Source organism: Plecotus auritus (assembly GCF_963455305.1).
Source record: "Plecotus auritus genome assembly, chromosome: 2".
Classification (NCBI taxonomy): domain Eukaryota; kingdom Metazoa; phylum Chordata; class Mammalia; order Chiroptera; family Vespertilionidae; genus Plecotus; species Plecotus auritus.
In genome coordinates, this window is record NC_137771.1 from 10,246,835 (window position 1) to 10,271,561 (window position 24,727).

Below are 24,727 nucleotides of genomic sequence, written 5' to 3' on the forward strand. Positions count from 1 at the left end.
CTGGGAGGGAGGAAGCAAAGGGCCCACTCCCAGGAGGTGTTGCTCATTCTCCTCCCCCCTCCTCCTTGTACTGTCCTGGCCTTCATCTCCCCACCTGTCCTCGGCTGAGGGCTAAGGGCTCAGGTACCAAGAAGTTCGAGTCAGTTCTTGGCAACAGTGGCTGCTGTCTTGGGCAGTTGGAGGCCTCTCCCTTCTGGAATGGCAGATGCGGACTTTGTCTTTTTTATTTATTTATATATTTTATTGATATTTTACAGAGAGGAAGGGAGAGGGATAGAGCTAGAAACATCGATGAGAGAGGAACATCGATCAGCTGCCTCCTGCACACCCCCCACTGGGGATGTGCCCGCAACCAAGGTACATGCCTTTGACCAGAATCGAACCCGGGACCCTTCAGTCCGCAGGCCGACGCTCTATCCACTGAGCCAAACCGGTTTTGGCAGGACTTTGTCTTTTGAGCCCAAAAAACCCAAAACACAACAACACAAACAACTTTTACTTGGAAGGTTCTGGACTTACAGAAAAGTTGTAATGGTAGCGCATAGCGTTCTGTTGCACACCCCCGCACCCTGTTTTCTCGTCGTTAACTTCCTACGTGACTGCGGGACCTTTGTCCAAACTACGGAACCATTCACTAAACTCCAGACTTGATCCGAATTCTGCCCGTTTTTCTACCCGTGTCCTTCCTTTGTCCCAGGGTCCCATCCAAGGTCCCAGGTTGCGTGTCGTTGTCACCGGCCTGTGCTGGTCTGTGACAGTTTCTCAGTCTTCTCTTGGTTTATATGATCCTGACAGCGTTGGGGAGTGACGGGCAGGCATCCCGTAGCAGGTCCCCCGGTCTGGGTCTGTCTGGCATTTTTCTCCTGATGGGACTGGGGTTATGGAGTTGGGTAAGAAGACTGCAGAGGCAGGTGCCCTTCTCGTGTGTGCCTCGTCATGTCAGGGGTGCATGTCCGAGTGACGGCACGGGGACGGTCACGCGCTCACTTGGTTCGGGTGGGCTCTGCCGCTTCCCCACCCTTCCCCTTTGCGTGCCTGCTCCCGGGAAGCGGCTCTCTGAGTCCAGCCCGTCCTCAGCCCTGTCTCTCAGGCCTGGCATGTGAGCCGTTGCAAGTCCTCCTTTCTCCCAGGAGGTGGTCCTCAGCCCTGGTCTCCAGCTCCAGGTGGGAGAACAATGGGGAGAGGGAGGGTCCCCCTGAGCCTGCGCTGGAGGGAAGACGGGCGCCCATCCTGGGGAGCACTGTGATCTTCATGCTCTTAAAGCAGCAGGCTGCCTTCTAAAGACGAGGAAGGGGCTTGTCCCAACTCTCTAAAAGCCTCTAAACTGATTGCCGTGGGGGCCAGAGGCTCCTGTCCGCCCGCCCTGCCCCTCGCGTGCCCTGCTGTTCCGGTGAGGGGCCGCTGGAGCTTTCAGAGCCTCTTTCTCTGTCTCTCCTGCATCAGCTCTGTCCCCTGCCCTGTAGCTCACTGGCACTGTGTCTCGGCCCGCAGGGTGCCGGCTGTGGTGAGCAATGGAGATGCTGTGGACACAGCTTTGTCCGGGGTCCGGCGTTCCAGCTGGAAGCGGAAGAGTTCCCGTCGAAGTAAGTCCCCCACCCCCCAACTCAGGTCTTAGCCCCCAGGGTGGTGGTGCCAGGATAACCTGAGTCCCCTCCTCTAAGCCCAGAGAGATGATGGCGGGGTGGGGGTGGGGGCTGTGTGAGCTGAGGGGTCGTCCTCCCTGGCTGGGCTGCCATGGGCTGGGTGGTACTTCTGGGGTAGACTGGACACTGCCCACGCTTGACAGTTGCCCCCCGTTTGCCCCGAGAGCCACGGTCCAGGAGCGGACCACACATTCAGCCGTTCATTGGCTCCTCACGTACTTCCGAGCAGTTGGTGGGTGTCCCTGTGACCAAGACGAGGTTCCTCTGGGAGCAGAGCCAGACACACAGGCAGGCGGCTCCCACAGAGAGGGCAGGTAGCAGAGTGGGGACAACCCCTGTGTCCCCGAGGCAGAGAGCCAGGGAGTAGGGTCAGGGAAAGAGTGTCCAGGCGGCTTGTGCAGGAGCCCGAGGGAGCAGTAAGCTTCGGAGTGATGGACAGAGTGCCACATCGGAGGGTAACCGGGCGAGGTGAGGCTGCCGCCTCCCCGCCTCCTCCTGGGCCTCAGGGACCATACTTTTTTGAAGGCAAAGGGGAGCCAGGAGAGGCTGGTGATGCAGCTGCATTTGCATTTCATTCCACCCCTGGGGGGTGGGGGTGTAGCTAGGAGACAGGAGACAGGGTGGGCTGGGCTGGAGTCCCGTGAGGAGGCTGCGGAGAGGGAGGCGGAGGCCGGAGCTAGGGACCTGGACAGAGGCGGCCAGGTCTGAAGCCACTGGGAGGCAGAGTCTGCGGGGGGAAGGCAAGGAGGTCAGGACGAGGCTCTGACAGGCTCTGGGGCCCCGGGGCAGCTAGAGGCATCACAGTTAGGATGGCAGGACTTCAGAGGTGCCAGGCCTTCCCGGGGGCTGTGGGGTGAGGACAGGCTCCCAGCAGGCGTGGGGACTGGCTTTCGAAACCCTTGCTCTGCAGGAGCCCTGTGCCCCTAAAGAGGGCAGAGAGTGGGCCCAATTTTGGGGAAAGACCTCATTACATTTTGCATCCACTGGGCTATTGTCATGGGTCGGGGGCACGCCCTGTCCTGCTCATAGACCTCCCAGTGACGTGTTCGGGGATTAAGCTCTTGTCTCATTTGTGCTCATTTGCTGAAATCTTCACCAATCAGGACTCTGCTGGCTGGGTTTTGGGGGGACTCTTCTTAATCGACTCTCCAAGTCCATCCCCCTCCCCCTATTTCTACTTCTCACTAGGGCTGGTTGGCCCTCCCCTGCCTCTGGGCGGGAGGTGGCTCCCTCTGGGGTAGCGCTGGGGGCCTGGGCCACTGAAAATGTGCCCTGGGTGCTGGGTCTGCTCCCTGCTCCCTGCAGGTGCCCTCAGCCAGGTGGGCAGGTCTGTGGGTGGCAGGGGGACAGTGGGGTCTGGGAGAGGTGGGGGGGGGGTGGAGAGAAGGAGCAGAACAGTGTCCTCTGAGAGTGGCGGGCAGGGGCTCCCCAGGGGCCCAGGCTGCCCCGACACTGATGCTGGCGGGGGAGCTGCCAGCTGGTGCAGCTGATGTCAGTCTGGCAGCCGCCTCCGCCTGGGCCGCCACAGCCTTACTCCTGCTCTTTCCTCTCCTTCTTCACGCCCAGTCGACCGGTTCACTTTCCCTGCCCTGGATGAGGATGTGATTTATGACGACGTCCCGTGTGAGAACCTGGATGCCCACCAGCCCGGTAGGGCCCCTTCCGTGCTTCCTTGCTTCTCTGGGGCTGCGTGGGAGGGGCTGGGTCTGGAGACCGTCTGTCCTCTCCTTCCATTTACTTCCCTCCTCACCCAGCCAATTGCCCCTCCTTCCTGCTTTTCAGAACCACTGGAGTCATCCAGGGAGAGTGGGAGATGGCTGAGGGCGGGGCCAGGCTGGGCGGGGCAGGGATTAGGGCCTCATGCTGGGGACGCTCTGGCTGAAAGGACTCAGGCCAGTTATTTCCCCGCTCCAAGCCTCAATTCCTCCCTCAGGAAAATGGGTGATAGTTTGGGCTTGCAGGGCAAGTGACAGCTTGGTAAGCTGAATGGGGAAGCGGAGAAAGCTGGAAAGCCTGCACCCTGCTCTGCAGTAAGCGGGGGGCGGGGCGGGGACGGGGGGAAGAGGGTGAGTCCTGCTGGAGCTGGGCCCAGCTTTCTCACCCAGGGGGAGGGTATTTATTATCACCATCTTTGCTTGAACGTATTAGGCCAGCGACTCTCACGTTTGTCTCTGGTACTCTGCTTTGAGACTTTGATTTGGGTATATTATGTCCTCATCCTACAAAGAAATTGCAGAGGCAGGGCTGGGATTGGAACCTTGGTCATTCTGACTTCAAGTCCAGTGCTCTCTCCCCTACCCCAGGAGGACTTGGGCAGTGTCTGATGCCAGATGAAGCACAGTTACTCTCACTGTTCAATCAACCTCACGAGGTCAGCAGGGCCAGGCTATGGCTCCAGTTGAGTTGCATCAGAGAGGTTAAGACACCAGCCCCAGATCACACAGCCAAGATTTTATGGACATCTGCCTGACGCTTGCCTTTTCTTTTTTTAATTTTTATTTATTGATTTTTTTTTCTTTTTGGAGAGAGAGAGAAAAGGAGAGACACAGAGAAACATCGATTTGCTGTTCTACTTATTTATGCATCCATTGGTTGATTCTTGTATGTGCCCTGACCAGGAATCAAACCCGCAACCTTGGCGCATTGGGACGACGCTCTAACCAACTGAGCTACCCAGCCAGGGCCTGACCCTTGCTTTTACTTTTTTTTTCTTTTTTAAAAATATATTTTTATTGATTTCAGAGAGGAAGGGAGAGGGAGAGATAGAAACATCAATGATGAGAGAGAATCATAGATTGGCTGCCTCCTGCCCATCCCCCACTGGGGATCCAGCCCGCAACCCGGGCATGTACCCTGACCAGGATTTGAACCGTGACCTCCAAGTTATAGGTCAACTCTCAACCACTGAGCCTCTCTGCCTGGGCTGACTCTTTTTTTAAAAAATATATTTTATTGATTTTTTACAGGGAGGAAGGGAGAGGGATAAAGAGTTAGAAACATCGATGAGAGAGAAACATTGATCAGCTGCCTCCTGCACACTCCCCACTGGGTATGTGCCCGCAATCAAGGTACATGCCCTTGACCGGAATCGAACCTGGGACCCTTGGGTCCTCAGGCCGATGCTCTATCCACTGAGCCAACCCGGTTAGGACAGCCTGGGCTGACTCTTGCTTTTGCTACTACCCCATTCTGCCTGCTTTCAGGGGCTCCCCCTGCTGGGGAAACACAGCCCCTGCTTTAGAGGAGCTCCTAGTCTGATAGGGGTGGCCTTCACCATCCTTGGGCTATGCACAGTCCAACGGGAGATACACAGACATGACAAGACCTGAGGGCCCCCAGAGCCACCCTCCTGACTCCTGTTCCAGCCACAGGGACAAATGGGATAACAACAGGCATCCCTTTGCAAGCCCAGGAGGTGCTTACCATCCCTGCTTGTAGCTCACTGGATCCAGGAGAGGTGGGGACAGGGCGCATTGTGTAGGGAGGCAGTGGGTCTCCTAGGAAGGTCCCAACCCAGGAGATCTGAGAGGCCTAAGGCCCTTGTTTAACCTCTGTTGGGCTGTTTTCCCACCGGAATCTCATCAAGCAATGAGCTACTTAGTTCCTAGTCTGCCCCCCTCCCCAGGCCCCCCGCCCCCAGCACTATCGTGTCCCCAGGGCACGGGGAAAATGGCTTGTCCCTAGTTTTCCCTGAGGTGGTTAAGAGTATATGTCAGACAATCTGCCTTTGAATCCCAGCTCTGAGCCTGCAGAGTGAGGACCCACCACCCCCAGGCCCCCACCTGCAGGGCTTGGGAGGACTGAGTGAGACAAGGCTGTGGCCTCCTCTGTGCCCGCTTCCCCTCCTAGGGCCCTGGGCTCGGCAGTCAGAACTTGGACAGGCACAGCCCCTCCCATTCACTGCCTGACCTTGGGCAAGTCATCTGTCTAGTGGAGGGGTTATGGCTTGCCACCTGCTGACCTGCAGGGCTTCTGGAAAAATCCACTGAGATTGAAGTGTAGATGTGGGCGGGGCGGGGAGCTGGTGGCCCTTGGAAGGTGGGGAGGGAGACATCCGGCATGCCACCCTGGTTCTTCCTCAGGGGCAGCCCCAAGCATTGGTTAATAGGACAATCAACCCAGCCTCCTAAAGGTCACCGTAAAGGTCACCGCCTAGTCACCAGCTGCTCCACTCCCTGGAAACATTAGTCACTATTATCTTTTGCTTAAAAATACCCTCAAGCTCCCTCCTGATCCTGGGGCCCTAGTTTCCAGCTAAGCCTCAGTGCGCCCGTTTTGTTCTTTGGCTGCCAACCTTCCAGACCCCCGCCCTCCCACTTTCCCGAGGGCTGCAGGTGCGGGCTCGAGGTCAGTGCAATGACACAGCGCCCACCTACAGCCCCCACCGGGAAGGATCTGCTGCTCTTTGCTGGAGCTTTACGTACGTGTTTTATTTATTCCACCTTCTGCTTATTACCATCCCATTTTGCAGAGAGGCCTCCGAAGACCTGAGCTCCCCCTTCCCAGCACGTGTGCTTTCCGAGCAGATTAAACCCCTTCCCAATGCCATGTTTTCTCTGTGTTGGCAACAGGCTTTTCCTGTGTGGACATTTTTGGAGCCTGGCCTCACTTTTGTGAGGTTTGCAGTTCAGTTCTGCGGGTAACTGAGCCGAAAGTGAAGCCTCGAGGGGTGAAGGTGAAGCCCAAGATCTCCCAGTGGAGGAGCTGGGGCTGTGCGGGGACCCATGTTCCAGTCCCAGGACAGTCTGTGAGCACATCTCACACCCACTGGACAGAGACCCCAAGAGTGCCCAGGCCCTGGTGGCACCTGTCTCTCTAGGCTAGTGGACTTTCAGGTCTTTGTCCCCAAGTTTTTGGTTCAAGGCATTTCCTGTGGGGCCTTGAAGGAAAGGGACCGCCCCTGGACATTGGAGCTGGTGCGCCCCCTACTGGACCATGCTGGACTGTTGTGGGAAAGAGGCTTGGCGCGAAGGATCCTGGCTCATGGAATGCTGGACCACCTCGGTTTACTCCCAGGATGCTGAGGCCAGAGCTGAGGGCCCGAGTCGGGACTTGCTCCTCCATCTTCTCTTTTAAAAATCCTCACCTGAGGATATTTTCCCATTGAATTTTAGAGAGCGTGGAAGAGAGAGGGAAAGACAGAGAGAAATATCGATGTGAGAGAAACACATCAATTGGTTGCCTCCTGCATGAGCCCCGACCAGGGCCCAGGCTGGGGAGGAGCTTGCAACCGAGGTACGAGCCCTTGACTGGAATCGAACCCGGGACCCTTCAGTCCTCAGGCCGACGCTTTGTCCACTGAGCCAAATTGGCTAGGGCCGTCTTCTCTTTTCTACTAAAAAATGCCTAGGAGGCCCAGGATGAGCACTCAGACCCCAGAAAAGTAATGCTGACAACGACAGGAAATCAGTGAGCCTGTCGGGTGCCGGACACATTTCTTGCGCTTTTTTACACTTTCTCGTGTCCGCTTCACTTGACCGGGTGGCTGTTGTGTTGTCCTCACCTCTGTTGTATGGACAAGGAAGTGGAGGCGGAGCTCCAGGGCCAAACGATATGCACCTGTACCCACCCCCACCCATGCACCTGGGCTCAGAAATGGGGTCTGGTGGGCTTGGCCTTGGGCCTCTGCTCACCAGCCTGTCCCTTGGCCAGCAGGGGCGGAGAGGAGCCTGCTGTACGAGGATGTGCGCCGGGACGGGTCGCCCAGGGAGGCCGAGGACCTAGGCTGGAGCTCCAGCGAGTTTGAGAGCTACAGCGAGGACTCCGGGGAGGAGGCCAAGCCGGAGGCAGAGCCCGCCAAGCACCGAGTGTCCTTCCAGCCCAAGGTGAGCAATCAGGGGCGTCTCTCAGCCCAGCCAGGGCACTGGGACCCTCTCGGGGAGGGGATGATACGGGTGGTGAGAACCAGGCCTGAGACTCATAGCTAAACAGTGATTCCCAGGAATGGGTGAGGGGGGAAGTGGCCCGGGTGCCCTGAAGCAGAAGCTGACCTGCGGGCCTTGCTGTTGGTGGTGGAGAGCCCTGAACCTGGGGTGGGCGTGGCTCATCCCTGGCACAGGTGCTCTCCCGCCCCGCGTCTGTGGCAGATCCTGGCGTTGATCATGATGCTCCTAGGCTCAGATCTGGCTTCAGAACCCCCAGCGCAGTGCTCCAGGCAGACCGACCAGAAGACCAGAGTACGCACTTGGAGCAAACCGTTGTGCTCTTCCTGCCCTGCGTGGATCTGTGTCCTCAGACCAATCAGGCCCGCCCAGTCCTCTGCCTGGGGAGGGGAGCAAGCGGGGGCTGCTGTGGCCAAGACAGAGCTGCCTGGGAGGCTCCTTCCCGCGGCCTTTCAAAGCGCCATCCATGCATTGGTTCCTTCTGGTATTCTGCCTGGAACGGGGTGCATCCTGCTGATCTCAGGGAGGGAGCCGGAGGCCGAGAGGAGGGTGGCTTGCCTGGCCCCTCCTCTCCTGTGACAGTCTCACTGCTCCCATTCATTCTATAGACGCCCCCAGGAAGCAGACTCTAGCCTTGCTGAGATTTGGGATTTAGTGGGAGCAGCTTCTTACTGACCGACCGGAGGTGACTGGGTCCCTCTCAGGCTCCTTCGGAAAAGACACAAACAGGCAGGCACGTGCAGCCTGGAGGCAGGGCAGGGACAAGGCAGGGGGTCCCAGACCTGGGCTGGGATTGTGGGGGCCTCCAAGTATTTCCTGGTGCCTCCTGCCTCTTTCTAAGCGTGGGGATCCCCTCAGACAGGAAGGCTCCCCCAAGTCCTCAGGAAGCCTGGGAGTGAGCAGGTCTCGCCTGGTCTTGTGGCTGGGCCTCCGTGAGCTGGGCCATGGAAAGTGGCCTTGACATGCTGCTAGCAAAACAGTTAGGCATCTATGACACCTACTGTGTGCTTAGGCCACATCTTAGGGTGTGGGCTGGGGTACACGGGAACAGGAAAACCTACCCAGGTTCCCTGAACCTTTGTGGTCTAGGACAGTGGTCGGCAAACTCATTAGTCAACAGAGCCAAATATCAACAGTACAACGATTGAAATTTCATTGGAGAGCCAAATTTTTTAAACTTAAACTTCTTCTAACACCACTTCTTCAAAATAGACTCGCCCAGGCCGTGGTATTTTGTGGAAGAGCCACACTCAAGGGGCCAAAGAGCCGCATGTGGCTTGCGAGCCGCAGTTTGCCGACCACGGGTCTAGGAGATACCGAATATGAGATAATTTGTTAAGAATGAAGACAAAATGTCGTTCTGTAACCGTGAGCCCTTGTACCTATGGTGCCTGCCTGACATGGTGGGATCTGGTGGGGTTGGTCAGAGGGGGCCCAGGCGAGAGGAGCTGGGAGCTGGGGTGCAGCAGCCAGAGGAGATGGAAAGGTGGCTTAGGCTAGCGGGGTGGCCCGGGGAAAGCCAGGAACAGGCCCGTTCCTGCTTCTGTCCTCAGAAGGGGCGGTGTGCACCACTTAAGAGAGAGAAGGGGGGCTTCCATTATGAAGCCACCACGTCCCCGGGGCAGCTTCTCTGTAGGAGGGCAGGATGGGCACATCTCAGCCGGCTCCTGGTCGTAGGAGCAAATGAACTTGATGCCTAGGCCAGCCCTTGTTCTCAGCCTCTGGCTGCCCCTCCTCATCCCCCACAGCCATGTCCCCAGCCCCTGCCTTCTTGCTGGGGCCTGGGAGGGTACAGTAGGCACCTCTCAGAGGGCAGGAGGCATGGGGATGCTGAGTTGGGGCTCTCTGGTGGTGGCCTTCAGACCTGCATGGGCATCAGGATCACGTGGTAGCTGGTTGAATTCGCAGATGCCAGGGCCTCACCTGCTCAGGGACTCTGGCTCAGGGTTTGGGTGTGGCAGGGCAATCTGCCTTTTAACCAGTGCTCTGCCCCCAGGGGATGCCAGGGGCCAGGGAGCACTCTGAGAGTGCTGGGTTGGCCCTCCCCGGGGCCTGGCCCCAGGGGCGGGGTCTCTGGCTGCTGCCATGAGCTCAGGTCCCTCATACCCTGAGGCTGGGGCTTTGGACTCTTCCTCAGCAGACCATGTTCTTGGAATTTCTAACCACGGGGACTTTTTCTCTGGAGGTGGAGCCAACGCCCTCCTGCTGCCTGAACAGCAGGCTCCCAGGACAGGGGATTGACGAGGGGCCCTTCTTTCAGCACCCACCTCTGCCAGGGACCCCCTGACCCTGCGGTGTTCTGCCCTCTGGAGCTTCTCAGACGCACCTGCTCTCGTGCCTGGCGCTGCAGTGGCTGATGCTTTGGGGCCACCGCTGCTTGGCCGTGTTGTGTGGCTGCGGGGCACTGGGCGGCAGAGATCTGGGGAAGTGTTGTGTCCTGTCCTTGGAGACCAGAGGGGCCTGGCACCCTGCCCTGCTGCCAGAGAACGAGTGGACTTCCTCCTTCTCATGTCTCGAGAGGCCGCTCTCGACGGGTGGACTTTTGCCAGAGGAAGTGACCGCAGGGTGTGCAGCGGGACCTCCTTGGAAGCAGCTGACCAGGTGTAAGCAGGAGCCGGGTCCTCTTACGTTAATAGGACCTGCTGGCTGCTCCCATGGTCAGTGGCAGTTGTTAATTTTTTTCCAGTTGTGGAGTGGGCCGCTTGAACTTTTTCACTTTCTGATTGTGACCTCTTCATAATCAAGGTCACTGTGATCCAGTGGGTCAGGGGACAGGGCAGAAAAGCCAGCTCTGACCTCAGCCTTGTTCGCTCCCTTGCTCGGATCTGGCCAGTTCTGCAGGAGACTTCCGATTCCGGGTCTTCTGACCCAGGGCGTCAGGCCCACGTGGGCTTTATGGTTTTATTGTGTCCATCCTATTTGCAGATGGAACAGAACTCAGTGCATACTCCAAGCTCCCCCGTTTCTGGGGATTCTGAGTAACTCACGGAAGGATCCCTGTCCGGTTACTTCTTTGTATAACAATCATGAACCTTTGCCTGGTGTGGTACAGCTTACCAAGCAGTTTCATTTAGTTTTCCTGATACCCTAGAGGGGTTGGTATTATGGGCATTAAGAGTCTCATTTTGTTCATCAGAGAACCGAAGTGACCGAAGCTCAGAGAGGTTAGATGATGTGGTCAGGGTCACACAGCCAGTGAGGGGTAGAGCCACACTCATCACATATCATTTGACAGAAAATACTTCATCCATCCATCCGTCTATCCATCTGTCCATCCCACCGTCTATCCATCCAGCTATTCAACAGATGGTGAGCACTTATTCGAATAAGAGAGTGTGATGATCGCTTCCACTTTTTGAGGAATCACCAAGCTCTTGATATATTAAATGTATCACCTATGTAATGTCCTCAGCCACTCTATGAAGTGGTTATTATCATGGCCGCTTTGCCTGTGGGGAAGCTGGAACTCAGGTGGGGAGACCTTCCAGCAAGTAAGCGGGGCAGGTGATTTGAGTGCAGGCTCGCCTGCCTCCAGAGCTCAGACTCTCGATCTCCCTGCATGTCTGCTGCTCTAAAGGACACTCTCCTGGTTTTCTGTGTACTTGACCAAATATCACCCTTGCTTATACACATCATGCATTTGAATGTCTATCTGATCATCTGTCCATCCATCCATCTTCCCAGAGAGTATGTAAGCAGTCACCCATTCATCTTTACATTCAGTCCTCCCTCCCTCCCTTCCTCCCTCCCTCCTCCCTCCCTCCCTTCCTCCCTCTCTTCCTTTCTCTACTTATCCACCCCTTCCTCCAGTGGTGTGCTAGAGCCAGCTTGGTCTTGCTCACAAAAACCCAAGAACCAGTTGTGTGTGTCTCTTTCCAAGTTGACATTCAGTGATTCAGGTTGGTAGCTTCAAATGGGTTAGGGGGGAGTGTTTACACTACGGAAATGCTACAAAGCAGAGCTCGTTTGCCTGGAGAACTGGTTGTTAATGTTTATCAGCACAGCACTGTCTGTCATCCATCAGTCCATTCATCCTTTTATTTTTCCATTCATCTTATTGTCTATTCATCCCTCCATCCATTTGCCCTGCTATACAGTCACCTAACTAAATCTATCCATTTGCTCACCTATCCATTTATCTCTCCATCCATCCATTCATCCGTCCATCCATCCATCCATCCATCCATCCATCCATCCATCTGTCGATGAGCCTGTCCATCTACCATCTGCCTGTCTGTTTTGCATCCATCTGTCCAACCATCCCTCCATCCATTCACCCATCTTTCTGTGCATCTTCCTACTCATCCACGTATCCCCTTGCCCACCTGTTCCGCCCATCCATCTACCTGCCATCCGTCCATCTCACAAAGTTGCCAAGAACCTCTTATGTCACAAGCCCCCTGGGATGGGGAGATGACAAAGACACAGTCCTTGTCCTCCCAGCATTGCTCCCCTTCCCTGAGAGGTGCCTGGGCTACTCCCCTGCCACCTCTCCTCCCCAGCAGTGGGGTTCCCTGCTGCAGAGACCGGCCCTGGCTTCCTGACATGTTGGCGGGTAGGGCGATGCCGGAGCCAGTCCAGGCAGGAGGCTGGCTGGACTGCTGCCTGGGCCCTGGTCAAGCCCAGCCCCCAAATCCCGCCTGCTCCGAGTTGTCCATCTGCCACCTTACCTGAGTCTCCTTTTTCCTCTGTTGTCCCTGTTTTGTCTCCTCCCTGTCCTGCCTGCTCCTCTCACCTGCTCTCCTTCTGCCTGGCCGCTTGGGGGCTCCAGCTTTCTCCAGACCTGACTAGGCTAAAGGAGAGATACACCAGGACTAAGAGAGACATCTTGGCTTTAAGAGTTGGGGGGAGAGACATGCAGGAGCTGAAGCACAAGTACGATTGTAAGGTATTGTTTGTCTGTCCCTCCCAAGTCCTGGGCCGCAGAGGGTGGGCCGAGCCCCGGGCTGCCCCCGAGACCCGGAACTGGCTGTGGGGCGCATCTGTGCAGGAGCTGGTCGGCGCCTCAGCAGGCCTGTTTCTTTCCTTGCTCTTACCTCTCATTTTCTCCCCACCTCAAGCGAAGCCTTACCGGTCTATAGGAATTCCTGGGTGGGTTTTCAAACTTAGGGCCTTCGGAATCACCCATGGAGCTTTGAAACATGCAGATTTCTGAGCTCCGCCGCCCCGAAGACTCGGAGTCTGCAGGTCTGGACCAAGGCCCTGCAGTCTGCATATTTAATAACCATGGTGGGATGGGGGGGTTGGGTTACATAGACATCCTCCCCGTCCTGTTCAGAGAGATTCAGGGTACCTGCTTCTCAGATGGGACTCAGACTGCTGGATAATGATGCTGCTGACAGCAGTAGCTTCCATTCATTGAGCAACTGCCATGTGCTATGGGCTTGGAAGGCCCCAAGGCCTGGGTTTGAATCCCCATCCCACCACTTTCTCTCTGTGTGATCCTGGGCAGGTCTCTTGACCTCTCTGACCTCGGTTTCCTTGGCTGAGAAATGGGGGCATTAGCAGTAGCAGCCCCTAGGGCGGATGTAAGGATGAGCTCAGGCGTGTTAGGTGCTTGGTGCCGCACTCAGCATAACCGGGAGCTCAGTGGATGGTGGCAGTATGACTGTGTGCCTGCCTGTGCTGTCCCCAGGGCCCCCTGCAGGCAGGTGTGTCACTGCTGTCATTTAGCGTTAGTGAGGACGGTGAGGGTCCCACCAGCGTCAGCAGCAGAGCTGGGCTTCTCACCTGGGTTCGTGCGGGTCAAAGCCTGCACTCTCCAGCCCGTGGCACGGTCCCCATCAGACCCCGAGGCCTCCCCAGGGAGAGGAGGAGAGGCACTCTACAGCGTGCAGGCCCTTTTACAGATGCCCCGAGAGGCCTGGCACCTGGGGTCGGGCAGGTTGAACTTCTTGGGAAGCCGAGGCCAGAGAGGAGCCGGGAGCACATGGAGGACAAGAGGCCCAGACCAGCGCTTTTCCTGGCGCGGCTTCTCCACCATGAGGGTGGGTGGGAGTGGCAGGCTGACTCAGGGACACCTCTGGGGTGCTCACCTGCTCTTTTACTGCCCAAGAAAATGCCAGCAGAGAGACTGCAGGTGGTTCCCCCAAAGACCACGTGGGGAGTTCCTAGGACAGCCTGCGGATGGCGCTCTGCCAGGCCGGGAACTGGGCTCCAGCACAGAGGTTTCCCATCTGGGGGGTGTGTGTGTGACCCCTCAGAAAAGGATGAGCGTCTTCGTGCAGTTTGGGGTCGGCATCTGTCCCCCTTGTTAGTTCTCACAGGTGTTTATGACCCTCCCGCCCAAAAGGGGAGCGGGAGGGTCATAATATATGACCCTCGCATTGTCCCTGTGGAGGCGAGGAGGGCTGGGACGTTCCTGCCCCACCCTCTGCTGGTTGTTTCTAGAAAGCTGGCCTTGTTCCTGAAAAGCGCCACCCTGCCCCCAGCCTCAGCCCCCACTGGTTTACAGCAAGCCTTCCTCTCCCAGACCCCCACGGAGCGCCCGCCCCTTCTGCTGGGGCCCCAGGGGGCGTTTGGAGGAAGGAGGTCAAAAGAGCAGAGACCAGGCCCCCTCTCCTCACCCCATGAGTGCTCCCAGCTGCAGCAGAGAGCTTCAGGAAGGAGAGGGTGTCCTAGGCAGGCACCGTCCATGATGCTAGCCATGGGGCTATTTAAATTCAAATGAATGAAAATGAAATAGAGTTTGGGTTCTCAGTCGCATCAGCCACTTTTCCAATGTCCGCAAGTTACGTGGGGTTTGTGGCTGCCGCGCTGGCAGCACAGAGAGGAAGCATGTCCGTCCCTGTAGAAGCTTCTCTCAGTGGCGCTGGCTGTGTGTCCGGGAAGATGCCAGGGCTGGGCTGGGTGCGGAGGGGACGAAAGAATGAGTTAGGGGCCAGCAGCTCTGTTTGCAGACCGGGGTCCCCCAGTGCCCAGGGTGCCCACTTCCCCTCCTAGGCCGCCGCCTCCTGTGCCCGCGTTCTGCTTAGCTTGCTACGCTGTTGTCCCAGGCCCTCCCCGCCGAGGGGAAGCTGCGCCCTGCTCTGTGGCAACTTCAGCCTTCTCCCCTTTCCTGGACAGTGGCTCAGTAAGAAACCTGGCTGTGTGGGGGCACGGGATGGGTTCCTCCCTCGGGTTCCACAGATGGGATGGAGGTGTGTACTCACCTCCTTTGGGTGACCCCTTCAGTAACCCCGATATTGTGCAGCTGGCTTTTCTGTCCAGAGTGCTTCCCCAGACCTGTCCGCTTGGTCCTCACTGACTGAGGCTCACTGAGGTTAAGACGCGTCCAGAGTCACGTTGCTGGGTGTGGTGGAGTTGGGACTTGGAGCCAGGCTAGGACCCCAGGCCTCGAGCCTTTTCCCACGCGTCACCTCCCCTCGATTTGATGGGAGTAGGTGCAGTATAATTAGTCCCAAAGGGGAAAAATCAAGTTAGGACCTCCCCTTGCCCATAAAGAGGGTTCCCCTAGGGAGATCCTCCTTCTCATCCTGTCCCAGGAGGTCTCAAGCGGTCTCGGGGCGCCCTGCCCCACTGTCCCTCTTGGCCTCTGCTGCCACCTCCCTGGGAGGGAACGGGCCCCAGGGTCTTGATGTTTGTCGTCCTGGCCTGGAGGCCTGGGAGGAGCTGGTGGCCCTTGGTGGCTGGTGGCCCAGGGCCTCCCTCCTCTTCTCTGATGAGTGTCTCTGCCTTTGCCCAGATGACCCAGTTCATGAAGGCCGCCAGGAGCGGGACCAAGGACGGGCTGGAGAAGACGAGGATCGCCGTCCTGCGCAAAGTGTCCTTCCTGCACAGGAAAGACGTCCTCGGTGAGGCCCTGGGCTGGCCTGGGGGAGGGCTGGTGCCCAGCCCTGGGGCAGCAGGACTGGTGGGCGAGGTCACTGGTGTCTGGGTTCTTCTGGCGGTGGGTCTTGGGGACTGAACCCCAAGTGTCAGGCCGCTGTCCCAGCCTATTTCCTATTTCTATTGGAGGCGTGGCCTTCTCTTCCAGGGGAGGTGGGGCCTCTCCCTTTAGTGTCCCTGCCCTTGCCCTTGCCCTTGGCCTTGGGCCTCCTGTGCTGTCTAGCTCACCAGGCCTCGCCTTTGAGTTCTGTTGTTCATTCCTTCCTTTATCAGCCACCCATCTCTCCACCAGCCAGTACTTAGTGAACACCTACTAAGTGCCGTGCCCCGTGCTGGGTGCAGGGGCACCAAGATGCATTGAACAGCATCTCCTCCAGGAGATCCTGGTGCAGCGGGGGAGACAGGCCTGTAGACAGGAGATGACAAGACAGCTGGCAGGCAGCATGGTGGCATGGTGGGGTGCCATGGCGCGAGGTGGGGAAGACGGGCATGGAATGTGGGATTGAAGGGTCAGGGAAGGGCTGAGAGCAGGAGAGGGAGACCCAGGCCAGTCAGCAGGAGGGTAGGGGAGCCTGTGCAAAGGCCGGGAGGCGGGGCGTAGGAGATGTCCCAGAAATGATTTTCGTGATAGTTCACATTTATCGAGTATTCATTGCTTGCCAGGCGCTCATAAGAGCTTTATAGCTCCTCACTTAATCTTAATAAACACCAGACAGCTACGGAGGCCTGCCCCGTTCCCGTTCAGAGGAGGGAGCAGGCGCAGCGTGGTTCAGTGACTTGCCTGGGGACACACAGGCTCCGAAGGGATGGAGGAGGGTCCTTCCTCTGGCTGGAGTGAGGGGGGGGGGGGGGAGATGGGGCCAGGTCAGGTGTGTAGGCCAGGGAGAACTGAGGCTCTGCGCCCTCTTTATTTCATCCTCTCTGGGCCTCAGTTTGCTCATCCGGGCAATGGGCTAAGATGGCATTTGTCTCAGGGGGCTGTGGTAAGGATGACCAAGGTAGCGCATGGAAAGAGCCTGGCTCAGCCCCCAGTTCCTGTGTGGCAGGCGTTATTGGCAGTGTGTGTGTGTGTGTGTTGGGGGGGGAGGCGGGAATGGCACTAAGTGGAGTGTTTGATGCCAGGACAGAATCTCTCTGTCCTGGGTCCAGATCCCAGCTCTGCTGCCTCCTGGCCATGTGACCCTGCACAGTTAATCCCAACAGCGCATGCACTGGTTGCAGCGCTAAACCTGTGAGGGTGCCCCGATGTGGAAGGGGACAGGCCCAAACGTAGTGGAGTGGCCTGGAGAAAGAGCAGGGTGGACAGGCGCGCTGGCTGGGAGCAGTTCCTGGTCACTCTCCCCACCCCCGGGCCAGGCAGGCAACCAGCGGGCTCTCCCCAGGCCCTCCCCACCCGGCCCAGAGCCTTTCCTAAGTGACCCTCCCACCAGAGGCGTTATTAATAGCTGTGGCAGAGCTCGAATCACCGGCCAAGAATGTTGCCCAGTGCTGCATGGGGGAAGAGGAAGCCGCAGGGCCGGAGGCTGGGGTGGGTGCGGAGTGATCGCCCCGGTGCCATGTGGGCCCGGAAGGAGGGCCTTCACCACCCCCACGCCCACGCTGTGGTTCGTTGTCCCTCCTCCTCCTCCTCTTCTGTCTCCTGCTCAGGTAAGGGCCCACCTGAGTGTCCCTGCTCCCTTGGCCCCGGGAGTCACTTCTTTCTTCCCAGCTTCCCCATGGTGCCCACTTCCTGCTGCCCACGGCCGCTGCCATTGGGTGTCAGAGCCCTGAGCAGCCAGGGTCCCGTCTCCTGTGTCCATATCTCTCTCGTAGGGGCCAGACCCTTGCCCTCCGCCAGCCTCCTCTTCTCTCTGCCTGAGCCTGTCTCCCCTGCCCTCCATCTGAGACCCATGCCCACTCATGCCCACGGTGCCCTGAGGAAACCAGCTGAACTTTTCCCCTTTGGCATCTTCGCATATTTTTTTGGAAGATGAAAACACAAAGCCAAACCGCTCATTCTTTGGGGTCTTTCTACTCCCTTTTGGGCGTCCAGAAGAAAACTATTTTTAGTGCCTAGTGCTGGCCAGACGCGGGCGGGTCTGAGCCGGGACAGGGACAGGGACTCTGGCGAGTGGATGCTGCTGTGTTTCTGCCCTCGCTCACGGTTATTTAGGGACGGGCTATTGCAGGGGAGTGTGGCCGAGGATGCGGCCACTGGGCTCTGACCCTGTGTGGCCCCAGGTGCCGCGCAGCCCCCAGGACCCCGGGCCAGGGTGGTTCCCAGCTCCCGGAGCCTGAGCAGGGCGTGTTGTCCTGGCCTTGCTGTGTCACCAGCCTGTCTGACTTTCCAGGTGACTCGGAGGACGAGGACATGGGGCTCCTGGAGGTCAGCGTCACGGACATCAAGCCCCCAGCCCCGGAGCTGGGCCCCATGCCCGACGGTCTGAGCCCTCAGCAGGTCTGTGGGAAGAGCGGGGTGGGGTGGGGTGGGGTGGGTGGGAGTCTTCAGGGGAAGGAAAGTTGGGGTCCCAGCTTATTACCTGGGGCCACAAGGTCTGTATCTTGAAGAGGAAGTGATGATTGGGGGCTCTTGGCTGAACCCCAGCTGGGGCCTCCTGGGTTCTCTTCCCAACCAGCTGCACAGACTTTCCACGCTCTGGTCCCTGGCGGTGGGTCCCCCCCGCCCCCCCCCCGCCCCCCCCCCCCCCCCCCACACACACACCTCCCTGCATCTGGAGCCTGGTTTCTCACGGCAACCAGAGCGGCTCCGACTTACCTGTTTCAAATGAAGGTGCTGTTTCACGAAGGACTAAATTTAAAAAGGGCTGAGACACACTGAACTAATCCGGCTCCCAGAGGACTGAGCGAGGTGCCCAGTCCCACCCTCCGTCCACCTGTCGTCAGGCTGGGGTCTCAGAGTCACACGGGCTTCCCCTCCTCGCCGGCTCTTCGCCGTGTCTTCCTCCTCCCAGCGTCACGCCGAGCCGGGAGGCTTTGCCCGGGGACCTGGGCTGTCACGTCGGTTCCCTCCCAATCTGGGTTTTCTCAGCCATGGGCCGGCGTGAGAGACCTGCTTCCCTCTGGTTGTGAGGACGCTAAGCAAGACGTGTTCGGGGCACCAAGCTCAGTGAAGGGATTTGTCACCTCTTTTGGGGGCAGAAAAGCCTGAGGTCCGGCCTCTTAAAAATCAGGGAGATGGGGCCGCACCTCTCGTCTTGGGAAGCCATCCCCCTGCTTCCTTTGTTTCTGTTACCCTGGCCCCTGAACGCATTGGGATGGTGACCCCGCTCCCCTGCCCCAATGCAGGGAGCCACTGTCCGAGCAGGTGGAGCTGGCGAGACCCCAGGCTTTAGCTCGTAGCCCAGGGCTCCCCTTCCTGGTGTCGGCTGGTCTCTCTGCCCAGGAGCTTGTGATTTCCTGAGTCAGGCAAGACGAGTTACTCTAGGCCAGTGGCTTTTGACCAAGGTGATTTTGTGACCCAGGGGACATTGGGCAAGGTCGGCTTGTCACAGCTGGGAGATGCTACTGGAATCTAGGGTAAGGGCCAGGGATGCTGCTGAGCATCTTACAGTGCACAGGACGGTCCACACAGTCACCTGGTCTTAAATGTCAATGCGGTTGAGAACTCTGCTCTGGGAACAGCTTGGGCACCTGGGAGTCGTCCAGGGCCCCCGCCCCGTTCTGCAGACTGGGGAGCATGGGTGTTTCTCTGGGGAGCACAGGTGTTTCTCTGGGGTGGGCAAGTGCCCTGGAAGGAAATGCTGGGCCTCCAGGCCCATTGGTCCCAGGGAGGGATGGGTCTCTTAGCTGTCAGCTGCTCTGGGCACTGGGGCTCCTTTTCCCGCCACCTGGGTTCTGCGCACAGTAGGTGCTGCTCTGTACCATGGTTGGTGCAGGCGCTGACCGAGCTCTCGGCCCGAGCAGGTGGTCCGGAGGCACATCCTGGGCTCCATCGTGCAGAGCGAAGGCAGCTACGTGGAGTCTTTGAAGCGGGTCCTCCAGGTACGACTCGGGCCCCCGGGAGAGGGAGGGGAGGGGCCCGCAGGGACACCTGGCAGGGAGTGTTTGGGGCCTGTGGGCAGTTTTAAGGGGAGGGGGCCAAAGGCCAGAACTTTTATGGGGACAGCAGGATTCCAAATGGGAGACATTAAGAATTCCTGATGCCTTGGTGTTCACGGGAGGCCTGCGTTTTCTGAAACAAACTTGGGGTTCTGTGGAATGAGGGTTGTTCTGGAGAGTCCAGGGCACGGGATCCTTTTCATGCCTGAAAGGGACCGTGTCTTCCTGGCCCGCCTCTCTGGGAGCCCCTGGGACAGGGCCGTGCCTTCCCATCGTCCTGGAGCCCCCACGTTGGGGAGTAGGAGGCACCCTCTCTCGCCATCAGATGCCCAGGGATTGCTAGATGGTCATGTGACTCGATCAAGGTGTATCCACCTGGTCTGTCGTTTGCATTCCTGAAACGGTGAATCTGCTGGGATGTTAGGGGCGCTCGGAGTGAGGCCAACAGGGAAGGGTATTGTCGGGGTGGGAGCCACACAGGGGAGCCTGGTCCCCGGACCTCAGGCAGGTGGAGATGAAAACTTCTGTGTGTCTGACAAAGCAGGGGGTCAGGGGGCTCCCCGGGAATCATCGCCTCTGTCCATCAGACAGACTGGCTCAGGCTCGGGCAGAGCTGAACAGGGCCAGCCTGGCCTTGGGAGCTGACACCAGGGAGCTCCTCCCAACCCAGCTTAACACAGAAGTCGTAGGGGGGCTGTGGGTGGACACAGAGGGGCCAGGAGGGTTACATCATGGAGATCCTTCTAGAAGACAGGCAAGGGAGGAGTGAGGGATACCTGCTCCCCGGACAGGAAGGCCCACGCCTGGCCCGCCGAGTTCTCATTGGCCTTGGCCAGCTCACCCCTGCCCACCCGCCCCGCAGGATTACCGCAACCCGCTGATGGAGATGGAGCCCAAGGCGCTGAGCCTCCGCAAGTGCCAGGTGGTGTTCTTCCGCGTGAAGGAGATCCTGCACTGCCACTCCATGTTCCAGATCGCCCTGTCCTCCCGCGTGGCCGAGTGGGACACCACCGAGAAGATCGGGGACCTCTTCGTGGCTTCGGTAGGTGTCCCCAAACTCTTTCCCTGGCCCACCCAACCGGGGAAAACCACAGCCTGTCTGACCTTGTGGTCATTTGGGCCAGCTTCCTGCCTCTGCTGCTCCCCTTGTCCGAGTCAGTGGCCTGGTCTCCGCTCGGCTTTGCCGTGTCTGGCAGCTCTAGGGCCCTCTCAGACCCAGGTCCCCTCTGTGGAATGCGGGGTGTGTTAGAAATCCCTGGGCCCCAGAGAGACTCATGAGCTAAGGAGGGTGAAGTCAGTGGAACTCCACTCTGACCCGTCTTAGGTATGTGGGTTCTGCTAAAAGAAAAAGGGTTGAAAACCTGAGCGGCTCAGCAGATCCGACACCTGGTCAGTGGGTCCCAGGAGTTTGGAGTCAGGAGCAGCACCCTGGATGGTGAAGGGCCAGGGGGATTTTATTTTCTGGGGGTGTCACACCTTCACCTGTGGGCGGGGCTGCCATGCTGGGGCAGGAGGAACATCAGGCTGTCCTTGTCCCGCCTCTTCCTCCCTGCGACCTCGGGGTATCCTCCCCTCCCTGGGGTGACAGGTGTCCTGACCTCAGACTAGATGAGATCCTCCAGGTGTCGTCAGAGCAGTTGAGATGGCAGTGAGGGTGGGCGGGTGTGACCCTCCTGTGCCTCTCCCATGCCTGTTTCAGTTCTCCAAGTCCATGGTGCTCGACGTGTACAGCGACTATGTGAACAACTTCACCAACGCCATGTCCATCATCAAGAAGGCCTGTCTCACCAAGCCCGCTTTCCTCGAGTTCCTCAAGGTGGGCTGGCGGTGGTCTGCAGCTCCCTCAATGGGTGCTGGCAGCTGTGGGGCAGGAGGGCTTCTCAGGAGGGGGGGACTTTGGCCCAGCTTCAGGTAGCATGTTGCTTTGGGGGGGACACCTCTTTCCCTCAGAGTTCCCACAGTCCCATGGGAAGACAGAGGTTCCTCCTGCCCCCCAACAGGAGGGGGATGATGAGTGACAGTTAGCCTCTTGGGATCCTGGCTTTGCCAGGCAGAAGGGGAGACCTGTGACCTCTTGGGGATGGGTGAGATGATGGTGGGTCTGCCGTGGGGAGACCCAGCAGTGCCGGGGCCTGTACCTCTGGCGGGCTGGGCAGGGTGGGTCTCTAGGTATAGCTCAGGGTGTTGTTGGGCTGTCCCTTTTCTTATTTAAAAAAATAAATTTTTATTGATTTCAGAGAGGAAGGGAGAGGGAGAGAGAGAGAGAAACATCAATGATGAGAGAGACTCATTGATCCGGGCGCCCCCTGCATACCCCCTATTGGGGATGGAGCCCACAACCTGGGCATGTGCCCTGACCAGGAATCGAACCACAACCTCTTCCTTATTTGTAAAAGGACCAGAAGAATTTCTCAAAGGGGTGTCTTGGGGTTCATGTGGGAGATTAGAGGTAAAAGGACCAAAGGCCTCATGTAGCTGTGGCCAGGCTCCCCCAGATTTCTTTGGGTGCTCAGTCAGGCGAGTCAGATGGAAGCCCTACCTGCAGGGAGCATGCTGCCCGGTGGAGGTGCAGGTGAGCCAGGAGCCGGGCCTCAGCTGAGGAACCCAATGCCCTGGTCCAAGAGGGCGTCTGACATGGGAACTGGGGGTACGATGGGATTATAACAGGTGGAGATGGAGGAGGGGTGTAACTGGGGCAGGGTGGGGGCAAAGGTCAGAGGCAGGAGGTTGGGGTCATGGGAGCACTGTTGCTGGGGAGTCCATGGAGCGGAGGCCCAGAGGCAGCTGCGTTCAGTGTGGACGGCCCTGGACCTGCAGGACAGTGTGTTTCAGGCAGTGGGAACTGTTGCGGAGTTTTGGGCTGGGGCAGAGGGACGTGGAGAACAGTGGAGAGGCTGTGGCAGCAGCCTGGGTTACCAGGGACGAGGGCCGGGATCTAGGTGACAGGTATGTGGATGGAGTGGTGGGAACAGATGCAAGAGAGAGGACAGTGAGACCCCCGTGCCCTCCCCTCATCCTGGCCGGGCCCGGCTGCTTTCGTTTCAGTGGAGGGAATGGTTGTCTCGGCTATTGTAGAGATACGACCTCTGCAATAAATCGCTGAATTTCCCAGTTATGCTGTTAGTCCAGAGACCTTAACCTGACTGCTCTAGCTTCTCCAGGCTGAGGGGCTGGGTGGGGACCCCGTGGTGGCCGGGAGCCCTGGCCGCGGGACCAGAGACCCCCCCTGGCTCTTCTCTCAGGCCCGAGGCTGAGCAGAGTCCTGGGCCCGGGGAGAGGAGCCCATCCCGGGCAGCGTCTGCACCTGGGGGCGCGGGGGCCTCGCTGCAGAGGGTCAGCGAATGACTCCACCTCGTCTTCAACAGCGGCGGCAGGTGTGTAGCCCCGACCGCGTCACGCTCTACGGGCTGATGGTGAAGCCCATCCAGAGGTTCCCGCAGTTCATCCTCCTGCTTCAGGTACCACCCGGGCCTCTGCAGCCACCTGCCTGCACGGTGTGCGCCTGGTGGGTGGGGGCTCTCATCTGTCATCTGCAGTCCCTGCATCTGCTGTGGACTGTGGGCAGGGCCTCCCCCCGCCCCCTCCCACCTGGCCCCTCCTACTTCACTCCTGGAGTGGAGCCGATTTCCCACCTCCCCATGTGGAATGCTGAGTGGCTGGTGGTGGGTGAGCCCAGGATTCTGGAAGGGAATGAAGGCATGTGGAACCCAGGATCTGTGGGCTCTGGGCAGGGAGGAGATGCTCAGGGAATGACTTGACCTGGGCCACTTCAGGCTTCACAGGAAGCAATAGGCCCCCTCCCCTCGTGTTCCTGCCCCACCCCATGCCCAGGGCCTGAGACCTTGGGACATCCCTGTCAGGGGTGAGCCTGGGCCCAGCTGGGGAGGAGGCTGCCAGCCGAGGGCCCAGCAGCGTCCACCTTTCTGTCCTCAGAGCTGCCAGCTGCGGGAGTAGCTGTCAGCATTGGTGAATCAGGGATGGGTCCACATGCTTATTATTTTTTCATTCATTCGCTGTTTCTTGAGGCCATGCTCTGTGCCAAGTCCCACCTGTCCTGGCTGCAAGCTGAGCCTTTCAGACCCGGTCTCCATGGTCTCCGTAGGGGTGTGGAGGCTGAGGCTTTGACCCCAGCCAGGGGAGGGTCTGCTAGGGTGGGGTCCTCAGCCCTGGCACTGTCGGCCCTGGCAGGACATGCTGAAGAATACCCCCAGAGGCCACCCGGACAGGCTCTCGCTGCAGCTGGCCCTCACGGAGCTGGAGACGCTGGCGGAGAAGCTCAATGAGCAGAAGCGGCTCGCTGACCAGGTGGCCGAGATCCAGCAGCTGACCAAGAGCGTCAGCGACCGCAGCAGCCTCAACAAGGTGAGTGTCCGGGGCTCCTCACCTGCCTGCATGCCCTCACCTGTTCTACAGCCTTGATCACCTCTCTGCCTCCTGCCTCGTGGCCACCACCAGGTGGCAGTGTTCTCTGAGGGATGGGCTTCCTTGCGTCTCTCTGTGCCCACAGACCTTACCTAGGGGATTAGTCTCACTGGACCCCCACATTCATTACTGTTCGTGTTACTCTAGGATAAAAGCTCATTTTGTTCATTCATGTAATTGCCGGTAAAGATATGGGAAATGATAACCTAATACTGTGCTTGAGCAAGTGGGCTCTGGAGTCAGAGTTTGGGGTTTGAATCCTGATTTTGCTGCTGGTGTTCTCTGTGTGGCCTCAGGGGAATCACACAACCTCTCTGAACCTCACTTGCTCCCACTGAAAGAATTCAAGGTGCCTGACCCCCAGGAGCAAATGAGGGAGTCGGCAAAACAGCAGGCCCAAAGTCCTTAATACAAAGTGGCTATCGTCATTATCAGTGTTATTTTTTTAAAGAAGAAGAAAGATGAAAAGTCCATGCTAAGTCTTGGGGTTGCAACTTAGGAATATTCTAGCGCCCTCCCCCCCAAAAAAATAATCTTGAAAAACTTTCAAATAAGCCTGTAGAGACCCCTGATTTTAAAATACAAAGCCAGCCCCGCTGGTGTGGGTCAGGAGGTCATGGTTCGATTCCTGGTCAGAGCACATGCCCGGGTTGTGGGCTCGCTCCCCAGGAGGGGCCATTCAGGAGGTAGCTGATTGATGAGTCTCATCATTGATGTTTCTCTTTCTCTCTCCCTCTCCCTTCCTCTCTGAAATCAATAAAAACATATAAAAAATACAAAGCCAGTACAAAAAAAGTCACCTCCTGGAGCCACCTGTTGGCAGATGTCAGTCCTCTATGTCCGAGTGGCATGTGACCTCGGCTGCCTGCGTACCCAGGTCTGCACCCCGGGCTTCTCCTTCTTTCACCTACCGGA

At 58.2% G+C, this 24,727-nt stretch overlaps 1 protein-coding gene across 4 annotated transcripts in view; it reads left to right on the forward strand.

The window, feature by feature from the left end:
• The window catches only part of ARHGEF10L (Rho guanine nucleotide exchange factor 10 like), a 134,842-nt gene that overhangs the window by 56,191 nt on the left and 53,924 nt on the right, over positions 1-24,727 (forward strand). The window contains exons 5-15 of one of the 4 annotated variants that reach the window (XM_080655899.1): positions 1,492-1,583; positions 3,210-3,293; positions 7,296-7,468; positions 12,297-12,413; positions 15,210-15,318; positions 17,683-17,789; positions 19,256-19,333; positions 20,253-20,432; positions 21,090-21,206; positions 22,756-22,848; positions 23,579-23,752. In XM_080655899.1, the coding sequence (XP_080512025.1) occupies positions 1,492-1,583; positions 3,210-3,293; positions 7,296-7,468; positions 12,297-12,413; positions 15,210-15,318; positions 17,683-17,789; positions 19,256-19,333; positions 20,253-20,432; positions 21,090-21,206; positions 22,756-22,848; positions 23,579-23,752 (1,324 nt within the window). The remainder of the gene's footprint in view (positions 1-1,491; positions 1,584-3,209; positions 3,294-7,295; positions 7,469-12,296; positions 12,414-15,209; positions 15,319-17,682; positions 17,790-19,255; positions 19,334-20,252; positions 20,433-21,089; positions 21,207-22,755; positions 22,849-23,578; positions 23,753-24,727) is intronic. The other 3 variants (XM_080655900.1, XM_080655901.1, XM_080655902.1) reach the window with 3 other exon arrangements.